At 33.7% G+C, this 27,952-nt stretch overlaps 1 protein-coding gene across 7 annotated transcripts in view; it reads right to left on the bottom strand.

Annotated features, from left to right (window-relative positions):
• The window catches only part of LOC131674343 (ephrin type-B receptor 1-B), an 819,189-nt gene that overhangs the window by 184,935 nt on the left and 606,302 nt on the right, over positions 1-27,952 (bottom strand). For all 7 annotated transcript variants that reach the window (XM_058953013.1, XM_058952971.1, XM_058952996.1 and 4 more), the window contains one exon: positions 27,088-27,895. In XM_058953013.1, coding sequence (XP_058808996.1) covers positions 27,088-27,895 — 808 coding nt within the window. The remainder of the gene's footprint in view (positions 1-27,087; positions 27,896-27,952) is intronic.

Here is a 27,952-nt window from a genome sequence, read left to right as displayed (position 1 = left end):
ATTAGATATCGCATTTTACATTTTTAAACAATCACGGCATTCGCGGCATTGTATAAGTCTATTGTGACCTTCTGATTGTGCAGTGTGTAATCATTCATTTCAGCAGTCAAGTAATTTGTTCCAGTTGGATGCCGATAGATAGGTAAGTTAAGCAAGTGTTTAATCCATTTTAATCGCACTAAATTAATAATTAACCGAACTTACTTAATTAAATATTAACTTGTAAATGTAAATAAATCAGATAAAGCATATATATTTTATGAATAAAGACATTCGTTAGCATGCTTTATAATTTTATACAATAAAAGGTTATGTTAATTAATTGTTATTTAAAATTACTTCTACAATACAATGATGAGTTATTTAATGATTTTTTCACTATTTAAGTTAATTGCAATATGTATTTATTGTGAATTGACATTTAAAAAATTGTTATTTCATTACTAACCTCTATTTGACACACTACGTGGATTCCTGTTTCACTTCACTGAATCTCAAAATTAGGTTTGACAAAGAAAATGTGATTAATATTATCACAAGATTTAATTACAAAAATTATAGTCTATCATTAAATAACTTACAAATGTTGTATTATAAGAGTAATATTTTCACAAAACAAGTAATCAACATAGGCTCTTTGTCTTTCAAAATAAAAAAAAAAAATGCTGGCAAAGCTCCTTTGATTTCAAATAATATATTCCAAACGATGTTCCAATAGCTTTTTTAATAGTAACATTTTGAAGCAACATGGAAGTTGAAATTGATGCAAACATTGACCAGAGACAAGACGAATGTCAGAATTTCATTTTAACTGATAATGCAGGATATGAAGAGCTGATTGATAAAAATGAGACTACGTCTGTATCAATAACTTATTTTATATATTTCTCATGCAATTTCTGAAATTTCTTTAATTTGATTTTTTCAATGTTTACAGTGAAATCATTGGCTATATCGAAAATATTACTGCTGCAAGAAATGTAGGGAAGCAAAACCAGCTTAAATTGTTTAAATTAGTATTGAGCAATGGTGAAAGAAAGGTATCTGACTGTGTTTAGCAAAAAGAGATTATTGCCAAGTACGAGCCTGAAATACAAATCAATAGAGTTAGTAGTAATAACCAAACATTAATCAATTCTTTTTTTTTAAATTGCATGAAAATATAACATATTCTTTTTTTTCAAATTGCATGAAAATATAACATATTCTTTTTTTTAAATTGCATGAAAATATAACATATTCTTTTTGTAGGTTGTGCACGTCATAGGGGGTTTAACCAAAGCACAGGGAGAGAAGTTTGCAAAAAAAAAGAGTGATGGATATGTTCCATTCGAGATTGTCATTCATCCAGCCGAGCACTGAGATTGAATATTTAGGATTCTACAAATAAGAGCGGGTTGAAACTTTCAGTGTACGGCCCATAGAGGTAAATTTCGATACAATTGCTGATTACAAAAGTGGATTTATAGGTGAAAATTTAATTTTTTCATTTAATTAATTTCTTTATTTGAATTAATGGAAATTTAGGTTCAGTCATATTTTACTAATACTTTCTTTTGCATTTTCTTCTACTACTTTTTACAAGGGAATCAATAATTAAGTTAATTTTAATAGTGGACTACGTTGTACCGAAATGATTTTAAAATATACATTGGTTATTGCTTTACCAAAAAACTTCATTTGAATTTAAATCTATAACATGTTGATATTATAAATGCGTGGTTTTTACAATTTTTTGGGGCTTTTATTAAAAAGATGTTTTGAAAATAATTGAATTTATTTCATAAAATTTCTATACAAATATAAAAATTATTTTATAGAGATATCTAGCAATTTGAAACAAAAATTTTGGTTGACTCAACATCATTATGGACTAAGTTTCAGCTGTTGCAATTCTACTATTACTGATAGAAAAATTTAAATCAATTTTGAAGTAACAAATTATACCTTAACACAGGAACTTCCTATTGGTCTTTTCATAACCGTGACTAGAAAAATAACTGAGTTGTATATACAATTTTGTTTAAGGGGTCATTCTGGCTCCTGCACAAAAAAAGGCTATTTTTGTGAATTTTTTCTGAAGTTATTATTAAATATATCGATATAAAAGTTTTTGGGTTTAATAAATATAGTCTCGAAGTACAAAAAAAATTTTTTTTTTATTATTTGAAATACTTTTTATACGCCATAATGACTGGCAAACGTGACCCCTTAAAAAGTAGGTATGCTTGTAGCGAGACGCAAAACTAGATCACTGTTCATCTGAAACAAAAAAAATGAAACGTTTTAGATTCGGTATGTCAGTGGTTATTTCACTTACTAACAGAATTAATTTTTTTCCATAAATAACAAAATGACGTCAAATTATCGAAAAAAAAGAAATCACATGTTTTTTTTCGCTATTTTTTGCAAAAAAAATAGTTTAAATTAATATTTTAAGATTCTGTTAGTAAGTGCAATAGCCACTGACATACCAAATCTAAAACATTTCATTTTTTTTGTTTCAGATGAACTGTGATCTAGTTTTGCGTCTCGCCACGAGCATACCTACTTTTTAAAGGGTCACGTTTGCCAGTCATTATGGCGTATAAAAAGTATTTCAAATAATAAAAAAAAATTTTTTTTGTCCTTCGAGACTATATTTATTAAACCCAAAAACTTTTATATCGATATATTTAATAATAACTTCAGAAAAAATTCACAAAAATAGCCTTTTTTTGCGCAAGAGCCAGAATTACCCCTTAATATTTGCATAAATAATGATTTTATATTTTTCGAACACATACTTTTATTTTCGATTTAACCCTCAGGGTACGGACTAGGTTAGTGTAACCCAAGCGAATTTTGAAAGTGGCGGCATTCGAAAATAAGTGAAGGGAGGGGGTTGGGACCGGGGGGTAAAAAAAGTTTGAGGTGGGGAGAGCCCGAGATTCCGTTGGCAGCGTCAGTCGACGGCCGCTGCCTTAATTGTGCGGTTTCAAAACCAGGTGTCGGGTAGATTTCACCCAGTCCGTACTGAACGTAACAAAATCCGCTTTTTTGTAAAAACTAAAAATCATTGGTAAATTGTTGTGGCACATGTTGTTTGTGTGAAAAAGGTTGTGTTAGTGAATATCCGAGCAAAGTGTACACTGAAAACCACTTAACAGCGTTTTAGAACATGGCCCCGTAGCGTCAGTTTTTCGTTTGCTAGAGTGTAATGGTATGTACAGCAACTTTATTTTGATTTATTCATGATTTATTCAAACAATATTATTTAGAGTGAATGTATTTAACGTTTTCATTTAATTTTTTTTAAATTAATATTTTTTTTCAGTTTTATCATTCCAGAAGTACGGAAGCAAATTAGCGCACGAAAATCCATAGTATATTCTCTTTTCTCACAATTTTGAAGGTAATATTATTATTTATATTATTATTATAATATTATTATATTATTATTATTATATTATTATTATAATATTATTATATTATTATTATTATATTATTATTATAATATTATTATTTATAATATTATTATTTCGCATACAAATAAAATATACAATCACAAATATCTTGTATTTTAAATTAATTTTTTTGTTTTAAAGATGTTGACGCGGCGGAGAGCTCTGAATGCTACCCGGTTCGAAGGCTTGTATGCAGAAGACGACGATAGCCGAGATGTGAGCGATCACGCCAGCGACACAAATGACGCCGAAACTGTGGAAAATGAGAGTTCCCACGCCTCGGAAACAGACGCCGATTCAACTACCGAAGAAGAATCAGAGGGGGAGGGAGAACCGACAGCTACGCAAACACCTGGCACATCCAAACGTGGCCGCCCGGATTACCTTCGCTCCAAAAGCGGCCATAAATGGTCTCTCTCTGTGCCCTAACAGAGAGGTAGGCGCTCGATCGTAGATTAACAGCCTGCTACTAAAGGGAATGCAATGAATGCCACTAGTCCAGTTCAAGCTTGGGATGTTTTATTTACTGAACAAATTTTAAACATAACACAGGCCGACAAAAAATTTTACCAAGAACCCGAGTATAGTTTTCCGAAGGTTTTTTGCGCGCTGAATCCGAATCCGAGGTCAGAATTACTCTGATGGCTCCGGTTTTCGAGATATCCTAACCTTAAAGTGCAAAAAACGCGATTTTTGCCTATATTTGAGGTTATGTAGCAAAGAAAAGAAATTTTTTTTCAAAAAACTGTATACATCAAATTAAAGTATGAGTTTTCTTCTTTCAAATGCCGTTGAGTATGCTCGGATATCTTTTTTTTTCACGAAGTTACACAAATTTGAAAATTTCAAATTTTATGAATTTAAAAAGCACCACACCATTCAGCCCAAGCTATCTAACAAGTAACCATATTAAAGAGCCACTCACCAATTTAAACCAAACTTGGAAATATGACAAAACACTAAAAAATATTGTGAGCATCGTGCTTCTATTTACAAAATGCTCTCTTACGGGTAGAAACCACCCCTGCCAACCCCTAAACAGGCTCACCCATATAACCCTGGGTAGAGCAAGTTTAATTAACTGCTTTTCGATAAAAAAAACTCATTTTCCAATCACAGGTATGCGTACTAATCTCGACCTAGATAAGCCTCATCCCCAAATACCTGCTGAACCCTTTAAAACCACCCCTACCAACCCCTAAGCAGGCACACCCACATGACCCTGGGTAGAGCAAGATTAATCAACTGCTTTTCGGTAAAAAAAACTCATTCTCGGGGGTTTTGGAAACCCTTCAAGTTACTATTTTTCGAGCGAAATATTGATTTCAAAAAAATATCCTCCACCATTTTGAATTCGCTATCTGGCGTTCGCCATCTTGGATTTGAAAAAACGAAATTTTGGTAGTATATTCGAACTCAGCGACCTCGAAAACCCCCGAGTACTAATTTCCAACCAAAAATATGCTAATTCTATGATTTTCATCCACCATCTTGAATCTGCCATCTTGGATTTTCAAAAATGAAAATTCTGACTGTAGATTCGTATTCAGCGACCCCGAAAACCCCCGAGTAAGAAATTTTAAGCCAGAATAGTCAATAGAAAAATGTATGCCGAAAAGGGTTAAAAGCCACCCCTATCTACCCCTTGCAGGCTTATATACGTAACCCTAGTTACACCAAGTTTAATTAAATCCTTTTTGATGAAAAAATTAATTTTTTAATCACAAATAGACATACACATCTTAACCTGGATATGCCTTATCCCTGTATACATGTACAACCCTTAAAAACCCTTGAGCAGGCTAATCATAGAACCCTGGGTAAGCTATTTTAATCATGTGAAATTCGATGAAGGAATTAATCACAGATAGACATACGCAGCTTATTTTTTGTACGCGGTTGGGAGGGCTGGTTTTAAAGGGTTGAGGAGGTATTTGGGGATGAGGCCTATCTAGATCATATTAGTACGCATACCTGTGATTAGAAAATGAGTTTTTTTATCAAAAAGCAGTTAATTAAACTTGCTCTACCCAGGGTTTATGTGGGTGAGCCTGTTTAGGGGTTGGCAGGGGTGGTTTCTACCCGTAAGAGAGCATTTTGTAAATAGAAGCACGATGCTCACAATATTTTTTAGTGTTTTGTCATATTTCCAAGTTTGGTTTAAATTGGTGAGTGGCTCTTTAATATGGTTACTTGTTAGATAGCTTGGGCTGAATGGTGTGGTGCTTTTTAAATTCATAAAATTTGAAATTTTCAAATTTGTGTAACTTCGTGAAAAAAAAAGATATCCGAGCATACTCAACGGCATTTGAAAGAAGAAAACTCATACTTTAATTTGATGTATACAGTTTTTTGAAAAAAAATTTCTTTTCTTTGCTACATAACCTCAAATATAGGCAAAAATCGCGTTTTTTGCACTTTAAGGTTAGGATATCTCGAAAACCGGAGCCACCAGAGTAATTCTGACCTCGGATTCGGATTCAGCGCGCAAAAAACCTTCGGAAAACTATACTCCGGTTCTTGGTAAAATATTTTTGTCAAATTCTGTCGGCCTGTGTAATTATTGAGCATACAAATCAAGAAATAAATAGGAAAATTGATACTTTGAAAGAAAATAGAATAAATATTGATGTTTCAGTTCACAAAATGATAGATGTTGTAGAACTAAGCTGTTCTCGGGTTATTATATTATACTGGGGTTCATAAAATAAATAACAGCAAAACAATAAACTGGTGGGGCATTCATTGCATGCCTTTATTCAAGACATATTATAAATGTTTCAAATGCGATAAACCCATGTGCAAAGAGCATGTGGCAAAGATGTGCTGCGAATGTGCAAAGTAGTATTATTTTTGTAAAAAATTTTAAGTTGCTGATCGATATTTTTTATGAAATAATTAAAACTATAGCGTTTTTTATGAATTATGTAATAAAAACCATTTTTTAAATAATTTTTATTGTTTTTTATACTATTTTAACCCATATTTTTAAAAGAAGATGCCTCGGTGTCCGGTCGCTGAGGCGTCTTCTTTTGATTAGGGCTACGCTTTCCGATATGTCGGGCCCTTGAATTTTATGATTGATTTCGATAGCAAAAATCCTCAGGAATACGTAGGAGCAAGAATTTTTCAAAAAAAAAATATACTTTTTGAGATATTAGCAATTGTTAACAAAAAGTTAATAACTTAAGAAAAAAAATTTTTATTGTTTATTGTTGTAATTATTTCGAAAGTTCAAGGTATTATAAGTAATTTGGGAAAACTCCGATTCGGTATCTTTATTAGTTTTTTAGATTAAAGCTAAAGTACCTTTCGACCGTGAGTCCGCTGGAGCGCTACCGCAGCCTTACGCCGAGGCGTCTTCTTTTGATTAGGGCTACGCTTTCCGATATGTCGGGCCCTTGAATTTTATGATTGATTTCGATAGCAAAAATCCTCAGGAATACGTAGGAGCAAGAATTTTTCAAAAAAAAATATACTTTTTGAGATATTAGCAATTGTTAACAAAAAGTTAATAACTTTCGAAAAAAAATTTTTATTGTTTATTGTTGTAATTATTTCGAAAGTTCAAGGTATTATAAGTAATTTGGGAAAACTCCGATTCGGTATCTTTATTAGTTTTTTAGATTAAAGCTAAAGTACCTTTCGACCGTGAGTCCGCTGGAGCGCTACCGCAGCCTTACGCCGAGGCGTCTTCTTTTGATTAGGGCTACGCTTTCCGATATGTCGGGCCCTTGAATTTTATGATTGATTTCGATAGCAAAAATCCTCAGGAATACGTAGGAGCAAGAATTTTTCAAAAAAAAAATATACTTTTTGAGATATTAGCAATTGTTTAAACAAAAAGTTAATAACTTTCGAAAAAAAATTTTTATTGTTTATTGTTGCAATTATTTCGAAAGTTCAAGGTATTATAAGTAATTTGGGAAAACTCCGATTCGGTATCTTTATTAGTTTTTTAGATTAAAGCTAAAGTACCTTTCGACCGTGAGTCCGCTGGAGCGCTACCGTAGCCTTACGCCGAGGCGTCTTCTTTTGATAGGGCTACGCTTTCCGATATGTCGGGCCCTTGAATTTTATGATTGATTTCGATAGCAAAAATCCTCAGGAATACGTAGGAGCAAGAATTTTTCAAAAAAAAATATACTTTTTGAGATATTAGCAATTACTTAAACAAAAAGTTAATAACTTTCGAAAAAAAATTTTTATTGTTTATTGTTGTAATTATTTCGAAAGTTCAAGGTATTATAAGTAATTTGGGAAAACTCCGATTCGGTATCTTTATTAGTTTTTTAGATTAAAGCTAAAGTACCTTTCGACCGTGAGTCCGCTGGAGCGCTACCGCAGCCTTACGCCGAGGCGTCTTCTTTTGATTAGGGCTACGCTTTCCGATATGTCGGGCTCTTGAATTTTATGATTGATTTCGATAGCAAAAATCCTCAGGAATACGTAGGAGCAAGAATTTTTCAAAAAAAAAATATACTCTTTGAGATATTAGCAATTGTTTAAACAAAAAGTTAATAACTTTCGAAAAAAATTTTTTATTGTTTATTGTTGTAATTATTTCGAAAGTTCAAGGTATTATAAGTAATTTGGGAAAACTCCGATTCGGTATCTTTATTAGTTTTTTAGATTAAAGCTAAAGTACCTTTCGACCGTGAGTCCGCTGGAGCGCTACCGCAGCCTTACGCCGAGGCGTCTTCTTTTGATTAGGGCTACGCTTTCCGATATGTCGGGCCCTTGAATTTTATGATTGATTTCGATAGCAAAAATCCTCAGGAATACGTAGGAGCAAGAATTTTTCAAAAAAAAAATATACTTTTTGAGATATTAGCAATTGTTAACAAAAAGTTAATAACTTTCGAAAAAAAATTTTTATTGTTTATTGTTGTAATTATTTCGAAAGTTCAAGGTATTATAAGTAATTTGGGAAAACTCCGATTCGGTATCTTTATTAGTTTTTTAGATTAAAGCTAAAGTACCTTTCGACCGTGAGTCCGCTGGAGCGCTACCGCAGCCTTACGCCGAGGCGTCTTCTTTTGATTAGGGCTACGCTTTCCGATATGTCGGGCCCTTGAATTTTATGATTGATTTCGATAGCAAAAATCCTCAGGAATACGTAGGAGCAAGAATTTTTCAAAAAAAAATATACTTTTTGAGATATTAGCAATTGTTTAAACAAAAAGTTAATAACTTTCGAAAAAAAATTTTTATTGTTTATTGTTGTAATTATTTCGAAAGTTCAAGGTATTATAAGTAATTTGGGAAAACTCCGATTCGGTATCTTTATTAGTTTTTTAGATTAAAGCTAAAGTACCTTTCGACCGTGAGTCCGCTGGAGCGCTACCGCAGCCTTACGCCGAGGCGTCTTCTTTTGATTAGGGCTACGCTTTCCGATATGTCGGGCCCTTGAATTTTATGATTGATTTCGATAGCAAAAATCCTCAGGAATACGTAGGAGCAAGAATTTTTCAAAAAAAAAATATACTCTTTGAGATATTAGCAATTGTTTAAACAAAAAGTTAATAACTTTCGAAAAAAATTTTTTATTGTTTATTGTTGTAATTATTTCGAAAGTTCAAGGTATTATAAGTAATTTGGGAAAACTCCGATTCGGTATCTTTATTAGTTTTTTAGATTAAAGCTAAAGTACCTTTTGACCGTGAGTCCGCTGGAGCGCTACCGCAGCCTTACGCCGAGGCGTCTTCTTTTGATTAGGGCTACGCTTTCCGATATGTCGGGCTCTTGAATTTTATGATTGATTTGGATAGCAAAAATCCTCAGGAATACGTAGGAGCAAGAATTTTTCAAAAAAAAAATATACTCTTTGAGATATTAGCAATTGTTTAAACAAAAAGTTAATAACTTTCGAAAAAAAATTTTTATTGTTTATTGTTGTAATTATTTCGAGTTTTTAAGGCATTATAAGTATTTTGAAAAAAATCCGACTTCGATATCTTTATTAGTTTTTAAAATATAGCTGTTTGAAAATTTTTTATCATTTTTCTTTAATTGTTAATAACTTTTGATATAATTAATGTATCTTCTCCAAAATTTGGGAAAAATCTCAGTTTTATGTGTACAACAATTGTGCCAAATTAAAAAAAAATCCGTAACCTAAGGGTTACAAGTCAATCGAAATAGCCTAGAATTACCCATATATTGAACTGTATAGATCTGTAAAATTGACTGTAAAAAGTAATATTATAAGCATAATGATGTTTTAGTTGGTAATATGATTGCACTTTGAAGTAATTATGAAAGTATAAAATGCTTTATATATTTTTATATAGAACGTAACATAAATCACAATGAAAAATATCATTCAGTATTGTAGTATGATGTGTAATCTGTTAATTTGAAAATTGAAACATTTTTAGATTTGTTTCTTGAAAAGAAATCTCTTTTGAAGAATTTATTTATAAGTAGGTAGGTAATTAGTTATATTTTTATCTAAAAACATTTAGGATAAACAAGGTAGCGGAATCGCAGCTTACACAATCCTGTGATTCAATCAAGCTTTGCCATTGCTTAGAAATTGCAATTATATTGTGCAAAGAAAGAACTTTCCTGTACGTATAGAAATAATCCTGTTATTCAAGCTTTAATATGGTTTATTATTGCATATATATTTTGTAAATGATTAGTTTTTTCAACAATATGAGATACTCGATAAAAGTTATAGTAATTCAAAATTAAGAAAATTATTATATGAACTATCCGAAACTATTAAAATTAGATTTTTATATTACTTAAAATTACGGGTTTTTTTATTGTTTTATAAAATAAGAATTTATAATATAAAGTTATGAATATTAAATTCTATATTTTTATATATATTTTATAATTGATATATTTTTAAAATTGCTTTAATAACATATATTTACTTAAATTGCAAATAGTTGGTTTTATATCAGATTTCACTCTACTACACGACGGTGGATCTGTGGTGATCGAGAGAGGAAGAAATGATCAACACCAACTTGCGTAACCAAACTATAACAATATTTGTTTATAACCAAACTATAACAATTACTATGACTTAGGTTTTCTATAGTTTTTTCCCGAAGAGGCCATGAATTTATGGCGAAACGTTGAAATTTCAAGAGTGTTGTTTTAATTACATGAGGGATTTTCCTTAACCATTGTTTATATATGAGATTAGTAATATTTCGAAGGAAAATAAAATAGATTATAATATAACAATATTTATTCAATCGGTTGCAATGTACTGGGGTAGTTCACGAGAGAAGATGGCGGCAAGGAACAGGCTTCCGTGCGCCGCAGCCATCTTGCTAATCTAAAGCCGCGAGCCAACTCCGTGGCTCGAGTCGCTGCTTGGGACGGTGCTGCCGCGAGGCGTCGAGAGAAGGAGGCGCGGGTGTCCCCACAGATCTTCATTTTCCAAACGAGACACCGATAAATTCGGGCATGCGCATATTACCACTAAGATATATATAACATTAGTTCTCCGTCAGTCCAGACAAATAGATTTAGGGACCTACGATTTGCCTTGATTTTTTAAAGATATTTTATAGTATTTTTCAGTATCATTTATGATATCGTTAATTTCACTACGGTATTTGATAGTTTAAAATCGACCGCATGTATAACAGAAACACTTCACATTATGTTTGCAAAGAATTATCGACATTTCAGATACTTATCTGTTAGCTTGCCGCTCAAGTACGATCTCTAACACAAACAGTAAAATATTGACGGCTTACACCTAGTCGTACAAGTAGGAATACAGAAACACTATCTTCGGAAAAATTTTGATTAATACGCAACTCGATATACAGTATACTTCACATTTAATTCACCAACTGCACATTGTTTCATTAAAAACAGTATAATGTATATTCGAAGAAATATATACATGGGAGCACGAAAATGAAATCAGATTTCGAAAATTCAAACGGCAAATCCAATATGCGATCAAAAAAAAAATTATGTGACCGGATGCGATATAAAAAATCTATATATAGGTTTCTAGAATTACTAATCATGAAAATAAAGTCAGATTTTGAAAATAGCGGATCCAATATGACGGACAAAAAATTTATAAATGACCGGATTTGACTTAAAAAATGTATACATGAATTTTTAGAATTTCCAATTACGAATACAACGTTAGATATCGAAAATAAGGAAATTGTGGTTTCAGGATCGAAGATTCCGAACTTGAAGGATAGAAAAATTAGAAGTTATACAGGATGATTCTGAAACAGATGAAGAGTTTGGTAATATTGGATTCTTCTCAAAAAATTGAATAAGATGGCGCAATTAACATTTTTTTTGATAATTAGATGATTCGTTAATCACGATTGAATGTTAACCTATGAGCGGTTGACTACGGCCGACGGGCCGCGCGACAGTGAGTAGCAACGGAGAAAGGAGGTCGACGTACGCATACTAATCAACAGGTGATAGCGGTACTCAATGCGATCCACACGAGGATTACAATACTGATTCCATATTCTAGCAATTTTTTCATAATGTCGTACAAATCGCAAATGACAACAATAAATTAGTATAATTTTTACATAACATAAATTATGTTTAATTTTAATGAGAATTCGTGAAAAAATGTCGAGTGAAATAAATATGAATGTAGCATAATGAGTAAATACAAAATTAATAGAATCATTAATGAAATTTTGAATTCAATATAAAAGACTAACAAATTGCAAGTAACGGTATTTTCATATTAGTAATCAAACCTAATCGTTAAAATGAAAACTGACGGTTAGTATACTATATTCGCTTGCATCGATATATTCTCCTGATATGTATAATCACTGTAAATAAGAAAAGCATTATTTATTAAAATGACTTTTCTACGACTTTTTTACGATTTTTTTTACGTATTTTTACGATTTTTTTACAACTTTTTTACGACTCTTTTACGACATTTCCACGATTTTTCCACCACATTTCTATGACTTTCCTATGACTTTTCCACGACTTTTTTACGACTTTTTTTACAACTGTTCGGTTTTGGTTTTTAAGGACTTTTTAAGAGGATTTTTTTTATAAAATTGAATGTTCTTTCAAGAAGTTTTCCTTTATTTTTATCTTGCACAAATTATCTTTTTTATACGTCCATATCCTAATTTTGATCGTTTTGATACTCCGGCTCATTCGGATTATCATCATCACTATATTGATCTTCTAGCTCTTGTTGATTATCGACAACCCCTACTTTCAAACATTGCTTAAAGTAGCTTCTATTCATTTCTATACATAGGGGAGTTCTTTGCAATACTTGGAGCGTCGCTCTATGTAATTGATTGCGTTCCACATCTTCTGCCCATTCTTGCACTCACTGCCAGCCTTCTTCAGCAGTCCCAGGTGCACCATTATGGTAAATGGCCTCTTTGCACGTTCCCCACACGTAAAAATCTAACGAATTATGGTCGGCAGAACATGCTGGTCATTCGACAGTTCAACCATGGCCTATCCACTCAGGGTAAGACTGTAAAAATATCATAGTAAGTATATTTTTTGCAAAATGAATAAAAATCAAATAGTAATTAATTACCTCGACGAAGTGATCCCGGACAGATTACGTGAAGTGAGCTGGAGCTCCGTCATGCATAAAAATGACATTATCTATGTCTTCTGGATCCAAACCGTCATCTAGAAGATCTGGCAGATCATGTTGCAGAAAGTTGAGGTACGCATCAGCATTAAGGTTTCCCGATAGACGGAATAGCAGCACGATTCGGTCACGAATGACACCAGTCCATACATTTACGGCATATCGATGTTGCAAACGGTCTAAATTGTGACGAAAATATTAGAATATTATAAAAGATTATATTCTAAGCATAAATATAATATATTAAAACATACCATCTCGCATTGCAAATGGATTTTCATGGGCTCATACATGTTCATTATGTTAAACATACTAATTTACCGAGGAAATTGGTAATTAAACATACCAATTTACCTGATAGTAGATTCATCCGTCCATAGAATGCGATTCAAGATTAGGATTAGGAGTTAGGATTACGAGTTAGGATCTTGCTCAACTGCGTCCACCTATGACTGTACCACAACCTCTGCTGCGGATCTCCAGGTTCTATTAAAAATAGTATACTTTTATTAAGATTTTGAGACTTATGAAAACAAAAAAGCTGTGTATTTCTTATTAGATAAAGATTACGTCGCTGTTTTCTAAATGTCGATAACCGTTTAATAAAGTATTTATGGACATTTAAACAATTAAATTGTTAATAACTAATTATGTCTTTATTTTTAGTCATGCCACTCTCGAAATTCACACTCAACAGGTCCAAATACATAAAAAGTACTTAGGTGAGGCTCGTTACCTTTCTTGGCCACGAAATTCCCTTGGCTCCTAGAACTTGCGCGCACCAGCGCGCTGCCGTGCGATGTCAACCACGGATGCCCATTTTGTCTTTAACTAAAAACGGCTACAACTCAGCAATCTTTTGTCGTACATGTATAGATGAGAGCTTAAAAGATTTGTATCATTATCAGAAATAATTATAGTTGATTGATTTTACTATATTTTTAGATTCACGTTGTTTAAATGGGTTTAAACAATTGACTTTAGTATTTTACAATAAAAATGTTACCTTTGAACCGCTACTTGTAAACAAAAAAAATTACACGTGCAAGGTTACATTTTAAAACAACAGCTATTTCCTTCAAAATAAATTATTAAACGTTTCGTTATGTTTAATACAAACTAAGATATGATTAATATAACATAAAAATAAACAACTTTTTAAGAGGAGATCGAAGTGGCTACAGGACTGGCATGGCCATTATCATAGACTAAAAAATCATACACCTACCTAGTGTCTATAGACATGCTGTCCATCATCCTTTATGATCCGTTGTACAGTACTATAAGAACACGACATATCTAAACGGATCACAAGCTGTCTGTCGAGTTTGTGACAAAAGCCGCGATTATAGGATCATGGCGATCACGTTGTCGTTGTTAACCTCCATCAGGATTCCTTATCACGACGCTGCCCGTTTTCCTTAACCTTCGCACAGTATTTTTGATGGTCCGAAAATTGGAATGATGTACTCTAAATGGCTAAAGCTCAGCGTATCGTCAAGTAACCCTCAGCCCAGCCTAAGCATATCACCACATATCGGTGTACTCCTCGTTGGAATACACGTTTCTTCTAGCTATTGCACAACGACAAAATACACTGTGATAAAAAAGTTTTGCAACTAAGCCCATCAATAGTAATAAACAAATGAATAGTAAAAAAAATATTGCTATTCATTTATTTTGAACTATTGATGTGTGGTTGTTCGAAAGTATGCATATTACGGAATATTCTAATCCCTAAACTATCGAAAATTCCATGCTTAAGTTACATTACACTGAAATCCATTACCCTATTCCAACTACGTGTATATTATGAACATCATTCATTGATTGATTGAAACACATAATGCACGTAACATATGTAGCTACAATGTACTTAATGCTTATTGCGACTATTCGTGTAGTTCAATATGCATTTCTTAAGTACGTGAGTAATTGTACAATTTATAATAATTACATATGTAATTGCATTATTGCATTCCAACGTATTTTTGAATAATTTATATTCCTATTATTGTTGATATTCATAATATCAAAATGTTTCTATTAATTTAGTATTTACTCATTACGCTACATTCATATTTATTTCACTTAGCTTTTTTTTTCACGAATTCTCATTAAAATTAAACATAATTTATGTTATATAAAAATTATACTAATTTATTGTTGCCATTTGCGATGTGTATGACATGAAAAAATTGCTAGAATATGGAATCAGTATTGTAATCCATAGTGGGAATCGCGTTAAGCACCGTAATCACTTGTTAATTAGTATGTGCACGTCGACTTCCCTTCTCCGTCGCGACTCATCGTCGCGTGGCCCGTCGGCCGTAGTCAGCTGCTCATTGGCTAATATTCAATCGTGATTATTGAATCATTTAATTATCAAAAAAAAATTTAATTGCGCCATTTTATTCAATTTTTTAAGACAATTCTAATGGTACCAAACTCTTCATATGTTTCAGAATCACCCTGTATAATTGTAGATTACAGGAATCGGGGGTAAGTAATTTGGGATATAAAGATCGGGGGTTATAATATTGAAGCTATTATACTTATTATTATACTTATTATATTATTATTGATACAGGACTCGGGTATCAAGAAAATTAGGGTATGTGGGTTGTATGGTCGGAGGTTACAGGACTCGCGGTTTAAGAAATTTGGTTTAAGGGTGCAGGGTTACAGGACTCAATAATTACGAAAAGTACTAAAAGGACTGTATTTTAATGTTATTATAAAGTAAATAAAATGTTTAATTCAATCAATAATAACTCTATGAAGAAAAGAGGTTTTCATAATTGGAAACATGGATTTTGTAGGGCAAAAGTGCTTCTTTATGTTAGTTTGACCGATTAAAAAAAAATTTACTCGCGATGTTATGTAACCTCAAATATAGCTAAAAATCGTGTTTTTAGCCTTTTTAGGTTAGGATACCTCAAGAACCTCAGATAGTAGAATAATTCTGAGGCCAGATTCGAATTCAGCGCGTCAAAATACTTTTGAAATATGTTGTCGCGTCTCTGTATTTTTTTTGGCTGATGGCCTGTGTTATTACTAATAAGAGGTGTGTTCAAAAAATAACGAGAATTTTCGTTTTATGAAAAAAATATTTATTTATTCATCTACATTAATGTTGTCGCCTTCAAAGTAGTCCCCTTCGGATACAATACACTTATGCCAACGCTTTTTCCAATCCTCGAAACACTTTTGAAACTCGATCTTTGTAATAGCTTTTAGCTCTTTCAGCGATTCGCTTTTAATGTCATCTATGCTTGTAAAACGACGGCCTTTTAATGTTCTCTTTATTTTTGGAAATAGAAAAAAGTCACATGGAGCCATATCTGGCGAATATGAAGGCTGAGGCATCGTTACAGTTTCGTTTTTGGCCAAAAATTCACGAACAAGCAATGAAGTGTGAGCAGGCGCATTATCGTGGTGCAAAAGCCATGAATTGTTTTGCCACAAATCCGGGCGTTTTTTTCCGATTGCTTCACGCAAACGACGTTGAACTTGTAGGTAGTACTGCTTATTGATTGTTTGACCTTGTGGCAAGAATTCATAATGCACTATGCCATTAAAATCGAAGAACACAGTGAGCATAGCCTTCACATTCGACCGTACTTGTCGAGCCTTTTTCGGTCTTGGCGATCCAGAATGCCTCCACTGGGACGATTGAGCCTTAGTTTCGACATCATATCGGTAAACCCATGTTTCGTCACCTGTTATAACATGTTTTAGTAGTTCTGCATCGTTATTGACTTCATTTAGCGACTCCTGAGCAACTTCCATTCGCCGCTGTTTTTGTTCGAAATTCAACAATTGTGGAACGAATTTTGCTGCCACACGTTTCATACCCAAAACATTCGAAAAAATTTGATGGCATGAGCCAACTGATATGCCAACATCATCAGCGACTTCTTTGATTGTGATTCGGCGATCGTTCATAACCATTTCTTTCACTTTTTTCACGTTTTCATCGGTTGTTGATGTGCTTGGGCGTCCGGGTCGTTCGTCATCTTCAACGTTTTCGTGGCCATCTTGGAAACACTTATACCACTCATAAATCCTTGCTTTACTCATAGCAGACTCACTATATGCCTTTGTTAACATTTGACAAACTTTACTACACTTTATTTCATTTTTTACGCAAATTTTAATACAAATTCTTTGATCCATTTTTTTTCACAAACGAAAATCGCCGAGCTCGAAAAACACGTCTAACGTTAGCGGCTGCCACTTAAAAAGTAAGCAATGAATATTGCTGAAAATTTTATCGTACTTCAGGGGCATGTGTATCAACATAATAAAAAAAAATTTTATACAAGCGGACTCTCCAAACCCGCGAAATTTAAAAATTCTCGTTACTTTTTGAACACACCTCGTAGATCTTTATATTACTATTTATGTGCGATAAATAACTATATCTTATGTTAAAACAGTTTAAAAAAAAAAAAAAACACCTTTAACAAATTAAAAGTTGCACGATGGATTCACTAATAAACTTAGTTTTCTTAAATTGTTTTATATTTTGCTAAATAAATCTAAACCCAAATTTAATAAATTTTCCATTTTGAAATGCACTCCCTATCAATCTTATAATTTACTTAAAATTATATGTAAAGTTTTGAAAGTATTGAATCTATTTAAAATGACACAAAAGCTGAAGATTACTTTTAGATCTCTAATGTAAATTAAATTAATCTATATTGCACGTATAAAACGAAAGTCGGTTTTAGAATTTAAAATTTTACCCGCAACATTATTAATAAAAATAACTTACTGAAGAAAAGGAAGGCATGAATGCTCCGGCTACTGAGCAACCTGTCGCGCATGTAGGTTGTGATGCACGCGCGCGCGAGGTCTTAAAATCCCGAAAGCAGAGAAAATACACGGAAAAGTATCTGGAAATTTAAACAATAAAAGAGAATTTATTGCCGACTTGTTTACAAAAATAAAATACATGAAAGAGAATGTACAAAAAAAGAAGTTATTTACGAGGTGTGTTCAAAAAGTAACGAGAATTTTTAAATTTCGCGGGTTTGGAGAGTCCGCTTGTATAAAATTTTTTTTTATTATGTTGATACACATGCCCCTGAAGTACGATAAAATTTTCAGCAATATTCATTGCTTACTTTTTAAGTGGCAGCCGCTAACGTTAGACGTGTTTTTCGAGCTCGGCGATTTTCGTTTGTGAAAAAAAATGGATCAAAGAATTTGTATTAAAATTTGCGTAAAAAATGAAATAAAGTGTAGTAAAGTTTGTCAAATGTTAACAAAGGCATATAGTGAGTCTGCTATGAGTAAAGCAAGGATTTATGAGTGGTATAAGTGTTTCCAAGATGGCCACGAAAACGTTGAAGATGACGAACGACCCGGACGCCCAAGCACATCAACAACCGATGAAAACGTGAAAAAAGTGAAAGAAATGGTTATGAACGATCGCCGAATCACAATCAAAGAAGTCGCTGATGATGTTGGCATATCAGTTGGCTCATGCCATCAAATTTTTTCGAATGTTTTGGGTATGAAACGTGCGGCAGCAAAATTCGTTCCACAATTGTTGAATTTCGAACAAAAACAGCGGCGAATGGAAGTTGCTCAGGAGTCGCTAAATGAAGTCAATAACGATGCAGAACTACTAAAACATGTTATAACAGGTGACGAAACATGAGTTTACCGATATGATGTCGAAACTAAGGCTCAATCGTCCCAGTGGAGGCATTCTGGATCGCCAAGACCGAAAAAGGCTCGACAAGTACGGTCGAATGTGAAGGCTATGCTCACTGTGTTCTTCGATTTTAATGGCATAGTGCATTATGAATTCTTGCCACAAGGTCAAACAATCAATAAGCAGTACTACCTACAAGTTCAACGTCGTTTGCGTGAAGCAATCGGAAAAAAACGCCCGGATTTGTGGCAAAACAATTCATGGCTTTTGCACCACGATAATGCGCCTGCTCACACTTCATTGCTTGTTCGTGAATTTTTGGCCAAAAACGAAACTGTAACGATGCCTCAGCCTTCATATTCGCCAGATATGGCTCCATGTGACTTTTTTCTATTTCCAAAAATAAAGAGAACATTAAAAGGCCGTCGTTTTACAAGCATAGATGACATTAAAAGCGAATCGCTGAAAGAGCTAAAAGCTATTACAAAGATCGAGTTTCAAAAGTGTTTCGAGGATTGGAAAAAGCGTTGGCATAAGTGTATTGTATCCGAAGGGGACTACTTTGAAGGCGACAACATTAATGTAGATGAATAAATAAATATTTTTTTCATAAAACGAAAATTCTCGTTATTTTTTGAACACACCTCGTACATATCTTAGGTTATACCACGTTGTATTCCATCGAGGAATATTTTGAAGAAGGAGGTTGTAGAGTGTCCTCGACCGCACAGCGATTATCTGGTTATTATTATTATTATTATTATTATTATTATTATTATTATTATTATCTGGTCCCTTCTCTTTAAAAAAGTCCCATGACGCAGTATGTAAATAGAGTCGCGGGCCATATTTTCGTTTTCCGCGTTCATAAGCAGCTTTTTACGTTCAGAACATGTTCAACGTAATAGTTATTCAAGTATTTTGAGCTATTTCACGTTGTAATACGTGGAGGGATATTTTGAAGAAGGGGCAGTCCCCTTTCCCTTTAAAAAGATCCGACGAGATGTAATACAATGTGTTATAATCCAACCCAAGATACGTTAACAATTTTTTAATTTTGGCGCCCATAAGCAGCTTTTTAACTCTCACTTGGTTATGAGATTTTCTTTGAAAATCTTTCGTAGTACAAAAGACTTCCGTGCAGAACCCTTTATAGAGAAATTTTGTATAGTAGTTTTAGATTAAGTGCTATTACATTGAAGGAGTGGATTATAACGATTATAATTATTAAAGTCCAGGAGCCTCGTCCACTTTACTGAACAACTTTTTACGTTGAGCATGCTCTGCAAGTAAATAGTGGTATACCCCAAGATACATAAATAACTATTACGTTGAACATGCTCTGAACGTAAAAAGCTGCTTATAGGAGCGGAAAACAAAAATATGGTCCGCGATTCTATTTACATACTGCGTCTCCAACGGTGAATGGTCGAAGCGGTACACATGAAGAGAGATCAACCACCGCGGATCAGCACGAATGCGCGTCCGCTAAGCTCTTTTTGTCCCAGTACCGTAGAATGTACAACTGTCGTATTAATGCACACGGTTGACAAATGAAAACTTGATTGACGGCACCCATAAAGCCCGCGCACGATTACAGGAGAGAGAAAGAGAAGTTCACGCTGTCGATTTTATTGCTACTCCTATCGCTGTTGTTGCTGATAATACTCCTAACGCCGACGGGCTCGCTACCTATGCTGTAGAATCTTTTTGGGAGCGCGGGTGAAAGTTGATGATACATCGGTGGAATCACAATGAAGGCCGAAAGCGAGCCGACTCACCAAACCAACGACGAAGATCAATCAAATTAGTATAGCGGTCTACGGCTCTCGTGTACGTTCACTCGCTTCTACGATGAGCCACACATTCTTCTCTCTATATATATTCTTGTATTAAAGTACTGGTACTGATCAGTGGAGAAGTACCTTCATGTAATTAAAACAAATTTTTTGGAACTAATCGATGAAATTGCAATTATAACATTTGCTTATTGTCCGAGGTCAGATTATAAATATATTGGAGTAATAAAAAAATATATATATATATATATTCTTGCAGACTCTGCATCTCTAATTCTCCTTGGCCTCCACGGCCCGCCGAAATATGTACAATTCCTCATTCCTGGCTACACCAATCAACACCTCAAATAAACTAATCGGGCATGAGTGGTATGCTCACCAATACACACTTGCGTCCAATCAAAACAGTTTTCTCGATCATAAATAACACAATAAAACAACCTATTAACAAAAAATTAAAAAATTTCATGTACGCCATTATACATTTTAAATATTAGTTAGACATACATATGATATTCATTTTTTTAATGGAGATGTTAATCAAAAGTCATCTATAAATTTTGGAAGGTAATGAAAAGATATATTATATCCTTACTGGATCTGTTATTATCAAGTTAATCAATGAGGAAACGACCTATTTATTATAAAGAAAATGAAATTTTTTTTAATATTTATATCTGACAAGCCGTTATTATTATCAATATATGTTTCTTAGAATTAGTAATTCAAGTATTTCTTATAGTACATTATTATTCTTAGCAATAAAGCTATTATTCTTTTACTAAACGTGTTCAAGACGCTCGCTCTAATTGCGAAGATCTTTTTCTCTCTTTTTTTCATTTTCCGCCATGAAATTTTAATTTGGCCGTTTTCTTGCTAAAACAGTTTATCGAAGGCAAGGAATATGTGATGTTACTGTTCGGCAAACAATAAGTATAAATGTTTTGCCATTTGTCCTCTCCTTACAATGTAGTTCGATGACAAGTCAAATCCTGCTGTTGCAAACAACATGCATTTAGGGGCGATACTTTACGGGTAATTTTTACCTCCTTCCTTTGGGATTAACAGAAGGATCAAAAAGCACTCTACATCAGCCTTCTGTATAAAATTGAGTCCATCGACGCTTCTCGTTCTTATCTATTCTATCAGTTGATCGAATTAGTAGCTGAGCAGTACGGATCAACTAGTAAAATCAACCAACTTCAGTTAACCAATAACCGTAATAAAAAGTTTAACCTGCCTACAACTTATTCCTTTACTACGCTAGATACGAGGGTGGTCCGATAAGTACTTAGCCTCACCGCCCGATGGCGCCACTATCGCAAAAGAAATATTCTATCACGTAGTACAACCTTCTCGATGGTAACTGTCAAGATTTCAGCCGGATCGGAGTTGTAGTTTATTTTTGAGACCGTGTGAAAGCAAGTGTGTCTTGATTTTTGAAAAATGGAAAAAGAGCAGTATCGGTCGGTGATTCGATTCTTGTTTTTGGAAGGGAAATCGCGCAACGAAATCAAAAAGCGCTTGGATGCTGTGTACGGTGACTCTTCTCCTTCGATGGCGACCGTCACAAATGGGTTTAACGAGTTTCAACGTGGTCGCACGTCAATTTTTGAAGAGCCACGTCCAGGTGCTCCGAAAACGGCTACCACGGAGGATAACGTAACAAAAATTCACGATCTCGTATTGGCAGATCGACGATTGAAGCTGCGCGAGATAGCTAAGATCGTAGGCATCTCAAAAGACCGCGTGGGTCATGTCCTGCATGAAATTTTGGTCATGAGAAAGCTGTCGGCGCGATGGGTGCCGCGTTTGCTCACTTCGGACAACAAGCGCAACCGTGAGACAACTTCAGAGCAATGTCTGACGCTGTTTAAGCGCAATCCGAAGGAGTTTCTGCGTCGTTTCGTGACAGTCGACGAAACATGGATCCACTGGTATACACCAGAGACCAAGGAACAGTCGAAACAGTGGACTTTACCCGGCGAAAGTGCTCCGAAGAAGGCGAAGACTGCCCCATCGGCCGGAAAGGTGATGGCCACCGTTTTCTGGGATTCACAAGGTGTGATCTACATCGACTACCTGAAGAGGGGCAAAACTGTCACAGGGCTGTACTATGCCGAATTATTGGGCCGATTCGACGTCGAATTGCAGAAAAAACGGCCCCATTTGGCGAAGAAAAAAGTGCTCTTCCACCATGACAACGCACCGGCTCACACCTCCGTCGTCGCCATGGCCAAATTGGTCGAATTAGGCTACGAACTGCTGCCCCATCCACCGTATTCTCAAGTTTTAGCCCCGTGCGACTTCTTTTTGTTTCCAAACTTTAAAAAGTCACTCGCCGGGCAGAAATTTGAGTCGAATGAGGAGGTAATCGCTGCCACGGAAGCCTACTTTTCAGACCTCGAGGAAACGTATTTTTCAGACGGGTTAAAGAAGTTGGAGCATCGCTGGGCCAAGTATATCGAACTAAAAGGAGACTATGTTGAAAAATAAAATGCCACTTTTCCAAAATTTTCGTTTTTCTTTTGTAGGCTAAGTACCTATCGGACCACCCTCCTATCTTTTACATCGCATCTTAATCCGTTGAGTAATTAATTTAGGAAAAGATGCGATTGTATATAAAATGTATTATAAATTTTTGAATGTAAATTAGAGTTCTAAATATAATAAGTACAACTAATTTATTGAAGTTCATAACAAACTACTTTACTAAAATGCAGTAAAAATAACATTAATATAAAAAATGACAAGCCCGACAAGAATATAATATATCTTTTCATTACTTTCAAAAATTTATTAATGACTTTTGACTTATATCTTCATGAAGAAGATTAATATTATATGCGTGTCTAACTAATATTTGACGTGTAGAATATCATATATAAAATTTTTCAATTTTTTATTATTGTACAAATTAATTTAATTTAACGTTCTGAAAGTAATTTTCAGCATCCGTACAATGTTTAAATAGATTTCATTATCTACAAAACTTTGCAAATAATTTTAAACAATAAATGAGATTGATAGAGTGAATTTTAAAGAGGGAAATTTATTAAATTTTGTCTTATATTCATCTAGCATAACATAAAACGATTAAAAAAGAGCTGATACTGTTAGTGAAGTCTTCATATAACTTTTTACTTTGTCAAAAGTGTTTTTTATGGGGATATATAAAGCTATATTTTTTCATTATTTTGCAGACTATTGTGCAGACGAAATTACTTCAATAAATTAATAAGTATATATTAAATGAGGATTATTAATTTTAAATTGTAGAAAGATATAGATTCGCTAACAAAACCGTATTTCAGATATTTTGAATTAATATTTACCATTCTGAATTCGATATCATTACATAAGGAAAACTTGGAATTTTTCGAATTATATATTATTTCATTATTAAATAAAAAGTAACCCTCAAACCTTACGTAGAAATTCTGCTCCGACCATTGATGAAATAGAAAATTGAACAGAAAATAGTTTGATTAAAACAACGTTTAAGCTATTGTTAATTGTACTCTTTACACAGTTTATTTCGCAGATGAGTAAACAATCATATGCTCTTTTTTCAAACGTTAGCATATGTATATTTTATTATTTTTAAAAAATAGAAGGTAGTATTAAAAAATTAAAGAAAAGCAAATTAAACCGAATTGTAGCGCGTGAAAAGTTAATTTATTTAAAGTTTCGGACTCGATAAATAGTCCCTTTTCAGAGCTGTAAATTACTTTTAAAAATATTAGGTAAATAAAAATTCATTATACGAGGTGTGTTCAAAAAGTAGGGTGAATTTTTATTTTTATGAAAAAATATTTATTTACTCATCAATATTTATGTTGTCCTCTTCAAAGTAACCCTCCTCAGATATAATACACTTGTGCCAACGTTTTTTCAATCCTCGAAGCACTTTCTGGTATAGCCTTGAGTTCTTCCAGCGATTTTTTCTTTATCTCCTCAATCGTTCCAAACCTCTGTCCTTTCATGGGTTTCTAATGTTTTGGGAACAGGAAAAAGTTGCACCGGACTATATCCGGTGGATATGGTGCTTGAGGCATGATTGTGGTTTTGTTTTTGGCCAAAAAGATCGACACAAGCAACGATGAGTAAGCAGGTGCATTATCGTGATGCAAAATCCATGAATTGTTTTTCCACAATTCCGGACGTTTTTTTCGTATTGCTTCTCGCAAACAGCGCATAACTTCAAGGTAATACTCTTTATTGATCGTACGACCTTGTGGTAAGAACTCTTGATGTACTACGCCACTATAATCAAAGAAAACAGTGAGCAAAACCTTGATATTTGATAGAACTTGACATACTTTTTTAGTCTTGACTCTTCTGGAGTCTTCCATTGGGACGATTAGGCTTTAGTTTCGACGTCATAACCATAAACCCATGATTCGTCACCAGTTATAACTCTTTTGAGCATATTAGGATCATCATTGACGTCGTTTAACAGCTCTTGAGCGATGCTCCTTCGAAAGTCCTTTTGTTCAAAATTAAGCAGTTTCGGAACAAATTTTGCTGCTACATGTTTCATTCCCAAAACTTCGGAAAAAATTGCATGGCACGAGCCAACAGAGATGCCGACGTCTTCAACCACTTCTCTAATAGTGATTCGATGATTTTTTAACACCATTTGTTTCGCTTCTTTAACACTTTCATCAGTTATTAAAGTGCTGGGGCGTCCAGACCGAGGTTCGTCGTCGGTGTCTTCTCGGCCATCTTGAAAGAGCTTATACCACTTGTAAACAATTTTTTTGACTTAAAGTAGACTCACCGTATGCCACTGTCAACATTTCAAATGTTTTGGAGCACTTAATTCTATTTTTTACACAAAATTTTATGCAAACTCTTTGATCCATTGTTTTCGACAGCAGAAAATTGCCGAGTACAAAAACTACGTCTAACGTTTCTGTTTCGCGAAAAAAGTAAACATAGAAACTACCTGAAACTGTGAGTATATGTGAGGGACATGTATACCAACATAATGAAAAAAATATCGATGATCGAATCTACGTAACCAGCCCAATTTAAAAATTCACCTTACTTTCTGAACACACCTCGTATAGGTAAGTTAGTGTATGAAAAAATTCGTAATTTTTATAAAAATGAATTGCAACGCAATGATTATGGTAAACAGGCTATCACTTTTTTATATAGGATACAGAGTTAAAACCCGTTATTTCTCACGTCGTTCTGCTCAGTTTTCTTACTATCAACTTCATTGTCAGTGTAAGTAAAATTTTTCTAAACGTTTATTTTTCTAGCATAACATAATGAATTAAAACTAATATCAGAAGCTTTTCATGCAAAAAATTCAAATTATCAACTGTAACAAAGAACGTAAAGTTTTACAAAGTGATGAGCTGTGAAAATACACAAGGCAGTTTTTTATAGAACATTCTGTGGGAAAAATTCACAAAAGGATCTCGAAGGTTCGCAAACCATCACGAAATGCTTGGTTATTTAAGGTTGGTAGCTACATGTTATCGTTGAGAACAAGTAACGAATTCGCATGAAAATGAATATTAGGAAAACTAAAACTAATAACTAGTGTAGCTGCAGACGATAATATATGATTTTATAGATCGTGGAATTAAACTTATTACTTCTTTTCTAGGAATGATTTTTTACTACCATTTATGCTTGTTCTCTCTGATTTGGTCGGAAATATCTTGCAATGTTTAATTTACTAATATTTAAATTTATATGCGGAATCATACAGAAGAATATATATTCTATAAAAATGTTAGTAGGATGTTCCAAACAAACAAAGATTTATTTGTAAAAACATTTATAACACAAGAGACTAAAATTCATGTACGAATATACACAGAATATGGAAAAGTTTATATTTGTTATTACTCTGAATGATTGATAGTTCAAATTTTCTGACATGAAAAACCTCTGATACTTTTTTAATTTGTTGTTACAATAATGCTATTGAAAAAGTAAACATCTATGGAAATTTAGCTACCACCTATAATAAAGTTAAAAATAAAGGGAAATTGTATCATTTTTGTTAACTTGTGTAGTTTTTCATTATAGTGCTTTCGAAAAGGGATTAAATACTTAACAATCTAAAACATCGATGTTTTAATAAATTTGTCCTCCAACCGAACAATTAGATTCTATTTCATTCACATCTACTGTGATCTCACATGAACTTTTCGTGGTGCAAAATAAAACTAATTGATCATACACTTTTGTATGGTTTCCATGACAAATAGGATAGCGCATCCTTTCCAACATGGAGACAAAACTACGTATTGATAAATTTTGAAGCTATGTTTAAAAAAATTAAAGATATTGAAAATCAAAGTTTACTTCAATTGTACTAATAGTGACAAGTAGAGTTTTAATATTATGGAGAGTTTTATTAATTTATGAACGTGACGCACATAAAATAAATATAAAACTATCGTTTAACATCAAAATAAACATGGTTAAGATAAAACAGTAATAAAAATGACAAAGCATCATTTGGCACATGTACCAAATTATACATATTAATTGTAATAAATATCAGTGCATGTATATTTGATCGCACACTTTCTTTACCTGTTTTGTGCAATCTTCCTAAGTGTATCGGGACTTCTAATGAGTTTATCAAGAGTTTGAGTGAGGTTAGCAAATGTTGGTCGATGAGTGCGTTCCTTTTGCCAACAGTCGAGCATAAGTTGATAAATAGCCTCGGGGCAATCCATTGGTGCAGGCAGTCGGTAACCCTTTTCAATAGATTTAATAACATCTTGATTGGACCAGTTCCAGTATGGACGCTCGCCATAAGACATGACTTCCCAGCAAACGATACCCATACTCCAAACATCCGAAGCGCTCGTGAATTTGCGAAAAGCAATTGCTTCCGGTGCGGTCCATCTCACAGGAATTTTGCCTCCACGAGTGGTATAAGCACCTTCTGTTGCACTTTCAATTTCTCTTGAAAGTCCGAAGTCGGCGATTTTGCAGACGAGAGCGGCATTGACGAGCACGTTTCTTGCAGCTAAATCTCGATGGACATAGTTCATTTCTGCAAGATATTGCATACCGCTGGCAATACCACGCAACATACCTACTAATTGTAATACCTGGAATTTGCCATCGTTTGCCCGTAAAAATGTATCTAAACTACCATTTTCCATAAATTCAGTGATTATCATTACAGGATTGCTTTTAGTTACAACACCTTGTAGAAAAATTACATTAGGGTGCTCAAACTGGCCCATTATTGACGCTTCAGTTAGAAAATCATTGCGTGCTTTGTCTACAGAGCCAGGCTTTAGAGTCTTTATTGCAACATCAATTTCAGACCTGCCGTCCGGAGGAAGCTTCAGCTTTCCTCTGCATACATCACCGAACTCGCCACCACCTACAATCAAATAAAAAATTTAATTCATTTTTAAGTATAGTAATTTATTATTCGTAA

Source organism: Phymastichus coffea, unplaced genomic scaffold (assembly GCF_024137745.1).
Source record: "Phymastichus coffea isolate CEN01 unplaced genomic scaffold, Cenicafe_Pcof_1.1 PCOF00014, whole genome shotgun sequence".
In the NCBI taxonomy this organism is placed as follows: Eukaryota; Metazoa; Arthropoda; class Insecta; order Hymenoptera; family Eulophidae; genus Phymastichus; species Phymastichus coffea.
The sequence above is the reverse complement of the archived record's forward strand: the minus strand, read 5'-3'. Positions and strand labels throughout refer to the sequence as shown.